Source organism: Vigna unguiculata, chromosome 3 (assembly GCF_004118075.2).
Source record: "Vigna unguiculata cultivar IT97K-499-35 chromosome 3, ASM411807v1, whole genome shotgun sequence".
In the NCBI taxonomy this organism is placed as follows: domain Eukaryota; kingdom Viridiplantae; phylum Streptophyta; class Magnoliopsida; order Fabales; family Fabaceae; genus Vigna; species Vigna unguiculata.
The window spans coordinates 27,982,077-27,989,451 of record NC_040281.1 but is presented as its reverse complement, the minus strand read 5'-3'; the positions used below and the strand labels follow the sequence as shown (position 1 = coordinate 27,989,451).

Genomic DNA, 7,375 nt, shown 5'->3' with positions numbered 1-7,375 from the left:
AAAAAATAATTTACTTAATTTAAAGTACTTTAAAAAAATTTATTTTAGTGTAATAATTGAAATTATTTTCTTTTGTTCAACATTTCAACAATCTTCAACCATTGTTTCTAGATTCAATTGCATATGTAAGAAATGCTTGTGCCGAACATATAGTGAAAATGTACAATAGTTTAAATTGTTATGTACCCTACTTGTATACCTTAAATGTAAAGCTTTTGACTAGTATAAAATTATTATGTATTCTATTTCTAATTTCTCATTGTACTTTTAGATGTTTTTTGAATACCCTTTTATCTAGGGTTTGTAATTATGTAGGTCGGAACCAAAATCAAAAAAATATTTTAAAAAAATGAAAATAAACTATGATTCCACATAAAATCATAGCCTATAGTCAAGTATAATAAGATTCTACCCAAAACCGTAGCCTACACCTATGTTATATTTCTGAAAGATTTTATGCTATGGTTATCTCATTAAACTGTAGCCTATACCTATGTAATTTTTTATTATATTTTAAGATTTTATGTTGTGGTTATCTCATTAAACTATAGCCTATACATGTATTTTTCTTTTAATATTTTTTTAATGATGTTATGCTACAATTATCTACAAAAATCGTAGCCTAGATCTCCTTTTGAAAATGACTATAGATTACTGTTAGCTTGAGGAATGTTAGCTTGAGGAATAGTAACCTATTATCTAATATTATATACTATAGTTTCTAATAGTCTTAAGATATATTTTTTTATTATGACTTGATATACTATGATTTATTAACCATAGTTTAACATTGAAAATAATTTTAATCATTTCTCTTCGCTATAGTAGTGATCTTGTTACTTAAACCTAAAAAAAAAAAACTAATTTATCAACACAATGGTTATCCTTCCTAAAAATATACGAGAATATTTAAACTCCATTTAATTATATATCTCTAAGCACTTTCTTCATCTTCCTCCAAATGAGCAATTTGAATATCCAAGACCGTCTTACATAACAAAGATGGATCAATTTCCTGTCATTTAAGAACATTCAGTAGCCAAAATAATCTCATTATGATCTTATCATATAAATAAATACAAAAACTTATGGTACATTAACGGAATTATTCATCTTATCCTGAAATACATATAATATATATATTGTTATTATCGTGTTCGATCAAAGAGTATTCCCATATATTTTCTAATTTATTATTCTTATTTAATTTTATAAATTTATTTACAACTCCTTTTTGATATGCAATTAAAATCTCATTTTTTCTCTGCTTCTGAGCTTATGAATGGCCTGATTCAAATTTTTAATTGACATATTTATATATTTTTATATGATAAAAAAATTATAATATATAAAACACTACTAAAAGTAAAAATATATAAAGAATGAGTTAAAACAATAAAATCAGGCAAAAGAAACGCATTTCTAATTCTAGTATAGATTCAATAAATAGAATAAAAATAACATCAACACAAAGAGAAAGAAAAACATACTAACCAGAAATGAAAATAAAAATATTGATATACACAGATAGTATGAGATTCAAAGAATATAATCTGTCAAAACCCTCAAAAGAAGAACTTTATAATAGAAGAAAACAAGAGTAGACAAATAATGGAATCAGTAGATAAGAAGTCACAAAGAAATAGTAAAATCAAATCAAATCAAAATTTAAGTAACAAAAGAAATAAAAGAAGAAAATATAATCAAAATTAAAGTCACATAAATATAAAAGAAAATATAATCAAAATTGAAGTCATATAAAGATAAAAGAAGAAAATAGAATAAAACTTAAAGTCACATTATAGAGATAAAAGAAAAAAAAATCAAAATTAAAGTCACATAGAGATAAAAGAAGAAATTATAATCAAAATTGATTATAAGAGAATAAAGATAACTAATCATTCTCTTTTTCCTTAAAAAAATTATAATTTATTGAAAAAGGTTTTAACTCATTAAATATCATTTTTAATACCAATAGAAATTAGCATACACTGTAAGGCCCCTTTTTATTCTGCTTCATTTTAAGGGCTGTCCTACAATAGTGGGCCAAAAGGGCTGGCCCATGGGATAAAAGCCTCTCGTGGTGCCCCATCTATATAACTAGGTAAGGATTCAAGGTAAGGTTGCATCCTAACACTCTGAGGAGTCAGTTAGTCTCACCTAGAGCGGACTGACTCCTGTGGTGAGAGTAGCAGGAGGCCTGAAATTCATTAAGGGCTAACCTTGTGGTGAGGGAAAATTGATCCATCATAACACTTGTAACACATAGCTCGGGGGTGAGCAGAGGTATCCACCACAAGTGCAAGCATCCGCTGAATCCGACTAAGTTATACATATCCGGATGAGTCAATCGAGTCGTAGTGTATTGATTGAGGGGTGATAACATGTTTGGTTGTTGTATGGATATTGGATGGTGAAATTATGTTTGAATGTATGATGAGAATGTTGTTGGCTCTAGCTTACCCTGTTTATTGTATGGTTTTCTTGTATGTGGCTCTTCTTTCTTGCGATGATCATCAATGTAATTGATGTGAGCAGATGGGCGAGGTTCTTGTGGTCAGCAAGGAAGTGGAGATTTCGCTGCTTAGCCATCGGGGCTGGATTTTATTTTCTGCATGGTTTTTCGTTAGGGCTATGGCCCATGTATTGTTTTACACCTTGCTACTCTTTTCTCTTTTGCTAGACTCGTATCTAGTATCCTGTTGGCATCGTGGTGTGCCCAAGGTTGTAGGGGTTGTGTTAAAGACCCCAGGACTACGCTACAGTACTATTATTGTGTGACGTTTCCTTTATTTTTGCGTAATATTTAAATGGTACGATACATTTATGGTATCAAAGCGGTCATTCCTTAGGTCTGTGGACTTGGATGTCCGCTTAGCTTTCTCTGTGTCTTCTGAGTGTTCTTGGTTAAATTCTTACCTTTGTCGAGCCTAACCAAGTGATTTTCTGTGTGCTAGTGGACTATGGCACCTCCTCGTAGGACTTCGCAATCATCCCATGGAGACGTACCTGATATCGCCAGAGTGCTGCGATGGTAGCGGCTATGGCGCAGCAGAGTGCTGCGATGATGCAGCAGCATGAGGCATCCATGCAGTGACAGGCGGCGGCGCTTGAGCAGCAACACTCGGTGATGCAGCAGATGGAGGCTGCGAGGGTAGCTGCTGAGGATGCTCATCGGCAGCGCCAGTTGGAGGAGAACAGGGTTGCTGCCCCTGTGTTTGGTCCTGAACCACGACCTGTAGTCAGGGAGTGGAGCTTGGAGGACTTTCTAAAGCACCACCCGACAAAGTTTGATGGGAAGACCAGTCCTGACGCCGCAGACCAATGGCTGAAGGACCTGGAGCGCATCTATGACGCCAAGATGTGCCCTACGGAGAACAGGTTGGCGTTCTCGGTGTATATGCTCACAGGAGAGGCGGAGCATTGGTGGACCAGCACGAAATCCATCCTTGAGAAGAGAGAGGAGCCAGTGACGTGGGAGACATTCAGGGAGAGATTCCTCTCTGAGTATTTTCCAAACAACATCCGGTACGCCAAGGAGGTGGAGTTCCTTCAGTTGATCGAGGGAGGGAAGACAATAACAGAGTATGCTGAGAGGTTCAAACACCTCAACCGTTTCTACACCCTGCCACTCAATGACAAGTGGCGATGCAGGAAGTTCGAGAATGGGCTTCGCGGTGACATCCGCTTGATGGTGGTTCCCTTGTCCATCAAGGATTTTGCCGCTCTGATGGAGAAGGCCAGGGTGATGGAGAAGATGAAGCGTGAGGTCGAAGGTCAGCGCCCACAGCAGCCACAGCTGCCTCAGAGGATCGGTGGACCATCTGGGTCCAAACCCAGACATGACGAGCGAAGGAGACCGTATGACAGACCTCCTTATCAGCCTCAGGGGTCTAGGGGTCTTCCTTCCCACCAGGATCGAGTTCAATGCTACATATGTGGGGGCCCTCATCTGAGGAGTGCCTGCCCGCGTATGGAGGGTTATCGCTGGTGCAACAACTGTGGCAAGGAAGGCCACTTTGGTAAGGATTGTCCCAACCTTGCCAGGACAACAATTCGCCCTCCAGTTCAGACTCCCCATCAGCATTAGAGGAGGGACAGAGGCAACAGGCCTCAGGCGACAGGCAGGGTGTATGCTATGACAGGAGCAGAGGCGACTGGTTCAGGTAACTTGGTTATGGGTTGCTGCTTGATAACTCGTGTGTCTTGCTGTGTATTGTATGATTCTGGAGCGACACACTCCTTTGTGTCAGATAGTTGTGTGAAACGTCTAGGTCTGCCAGTATGCGAGCTATAGTGCGAGCTTGCGGTGTCTACTCTGGCGTCGGGATTGGTCACGACGTCGTCTTTGTGTGCTAGGTGTCCAGTGGAGGTAGAGGGACACAGGTACAAGGTAAATCTAATCTGCCTGCCTCTGTAAGACTTAGAAGTGATCTTAGGGATGGACTGGCTCTCTGCCAACCACATCCTTATAGATTGCCGGGAGAAGAGGTTGTTGTTTCTCGACTCAGAGGAGCTTGAGTTGGTGTCTCCTTAGGGAGTGGTGGAGGAGATCTAGAGTGGCGCACAATGCTTCATAATCTTCGCCCGTATGAAGGCGGGAGAGAGCGAGAGGGAACTTCAGTGATACTGGTGGTGCATGAGTTTGAAGACGTGTTTCCGGATGAAGTACCAGGGTTGCCTCCCAATAGAGAAGTGGAGTTCTCTATTGACCTGGTAACGGGAACGAGTCCGGTATCGATGGCTCCATATCGTATGGCTTCGGCAGAATTGGTGGAACTCAAGAAACAGATAGAACAGTTGATGGAGAAACAGTTCATCCGACCCAGCACTTCACCTTGGGGAGCACCAGTCTGTTGGTGAAGAAGAAGGATGGGAGTTCACGTCTGTGTGTGGACTACAGACAATTAAACAAGATGACTATCAAGAACAAGTATTCGCTTCCGAGAATTGATGACTTGATGGATCAGTTACATGGGTCATTGGTATTCTCGAAGATAGATCTGAGATCAGGTTACCACCAGATTTTAGTGAAGGCTGATGATGTGTAGAAGACGGCCTTCAGATCCAAATATGGCCACTATGAGTATGTGGTTATGTCGTTTGGTGTGACCAACGCTCCGCCGGTATTCATGGACTACATGAACAGGATCTTCCGGCCTTTCCTAGATAAGTTTGTCGTAGTCTTCATAGACGACATTCATATCTATTCCAGAACTCAGGAGGAGCATGCAGAACACCTGAGGTTGGTGCTTGGTGTTTTGAGAGAGAAACAACTGTACGCCAAGTTGTCCAAGTGCGAGTTCTGGATGGGTGAAGTTCAGTTCTTGGGGCATGTGATATCCGCCTAGGGGATTGTAGTGGACCCAACAAAGATCGAGGCAGTGGTAAAGTGGGAAAGCCCTAAGTTGGCCACAGAGATTAGGAGCTTTGTGGGGTTAGCAGGCTACTATACGAGGTTCATAGAGGGATTCTCCAAGATAGTGGCACCTTTGACCTTGCTTACTCGAAAGGACCAACCTTTCACTTGGACAGATAAGTGTGAGGAAAGTTTCCAGGAGCTGAAGAGAAGATTGACTAGCGCTCCGATACTAGTGATCCTGGATGTCGGGAAGCCGTTTGAGGTCTACTGTGACGCCTCCCACCTCGGACTTGGATGTGTTTTGATGCAGGAGAGGAAGGCTGCGGCATATGCTTCAAGATAACTTAAGGTGCATGAGCGTAACAATCCCACTCATGACCTGGAGTTGGCGGCTATAGTTTTTGCCTTGAAGATCTGGAGGCACTATCTTTATGGTGCTCAGTTCCGGGTGTTCAGCGATCATAAGAGCCTCAAGTACTTGTTTGACCAGAAGGAGCTGAACATGAGGCAGAGGATGTGGATGGAATTCTTGAAGGACTATGACTTCGAGCTCCTATATCATCCAGGAAAGGCAAATGTGGTGGCAGATGCCCTGAGTAGGAAGACGGTACATACGGCGCATCTCATGATAAAAGAGGTAGAACTACTAGAGAAGTTCAGAGACATGAGGATACAGGTGGAGTTGGGGTCCGAGTCCATTAGCTGTAGTACCCTTACTATATCTACTGACTTCTTTGACTCGATCAGAGAGAGGCAGTTGTTGGATGCATGTCTGAACAGAGTCAGAGAACAGATTGGGTCGGAGGAAGCCAGAGACTTTGCCTTGAGTGATGAGGGCATACTGAGGTTTCGGGGTAGAGTATGTATACCCGATGATGCGGGGTAAAACGGTTAATTCTTGAAGAAGGACATAAGAGTCGTCTCAGTCTGCACCCTGGCATGACTAAGATGTACCAGGATCTTAAGGAAACCTTCTGGTGGCAAGGGATGGAGAAAGATGTGGCTCAGTTCGTGTCAGCCTGTTTGACGTGCCAGAAGGCGAAGGTGGAGCATCAGAGGCCCGGTGGGATCCTACAGCCTTTGGAGATACTAGTGTGGAAATGGGACAGCATCTCGATGGACTTTGTGACCCATTTGCCACGGACCTTTAGAGGGCATGATACCATCTGGGTGATAGTGGATCGATTAACCAAGAGTGCTCACTTCTTGGCAATGAACTTGAGGATGTCCATGGCCAAGTTGGCCCAACTGTACGTTAAGGAGATCGTGAGATTACACGGGGTACCTTCGAGCATAGTTTCCGACAGAGACCCACGATTTACATCCCGATTCTGGCAAACCTTACAGGAGGCATTGGGGACCAAGTTGACTATGAGCTCAGCTTATCGCCCTCAGACCGATGGCCAGTCGGAGAGAACAATTCAGTCATTAGAGGATTTGTTGAGGACTTGCATATTGGATCGTTTGGGTGCTTGGGATGAGGTATTGCCTTTGATAGAGTTCACCTACAACAACAGTTTTCATGCGAGCATTGGCATGGCGCCATACGAGACTCTTTATGGCAGGATGTGTAGGACTCCTCTTTGTTGGTATCAAGATGGAGAAGCGGTGTTGGTTGGACCAGAGTTGTTAGAGCAGACCACCGAGAAGGTGAGGATGGTGAGGAACAAGATGCAAGCTTCTCAGAGTAGGCAGAAGGCCTATGCAGACCGTAGGAGGAGGCCTTTGGAGTTCACAGTTGGCGATCATGTGTTCTTGAGGGTGACCCGAACCACTGGTGTGGGAAGGGCTCTCCGCTCAAGAAAGCTTTCCCCTAAATTCCTTGGCCCCTATCAAATCACGAGGAGGATCAGGCTAGTGGCTTATGAGATAGTGTTACCCCCGCAGTTGGCGAGGAAGTATGTATTCGATCCGGCCCACGTACTGGAAGCTGAGGATATACAGATCAGGGAAGACCTCACGGTGGAAGTACCACCAATCACTCTTGAGGATAACAAGGTTGAGGAACACTGA

At 42.2% G+C, this 7,375-nt stretch overlaps 1 protein-coding gene across 1 annotated transcript; it reads left to right on the top strand.

Moving 5' to 3' along the window:
• The first annotated feature begins 3,031 nt into the window (after window positions 1-3,031).
• LOC114175254 lies at window positions 3,032-4,090 on the top strand. Its single transcript, XM_028060025.1, has 2 exons — window positions 3,032-3,093; window positions 3,247-4,090. Exons 1-2 carry the CDS (start codon window positions 3,032-3,034, stop codon window positions 4,088-4,090), a joined length of 906 nt encoding a protein of 301 aa, XP_027915826.1.
• The last annotated feature ends 3,285 nt before the right edge of the window (window positions 4,091-7,375 follow it).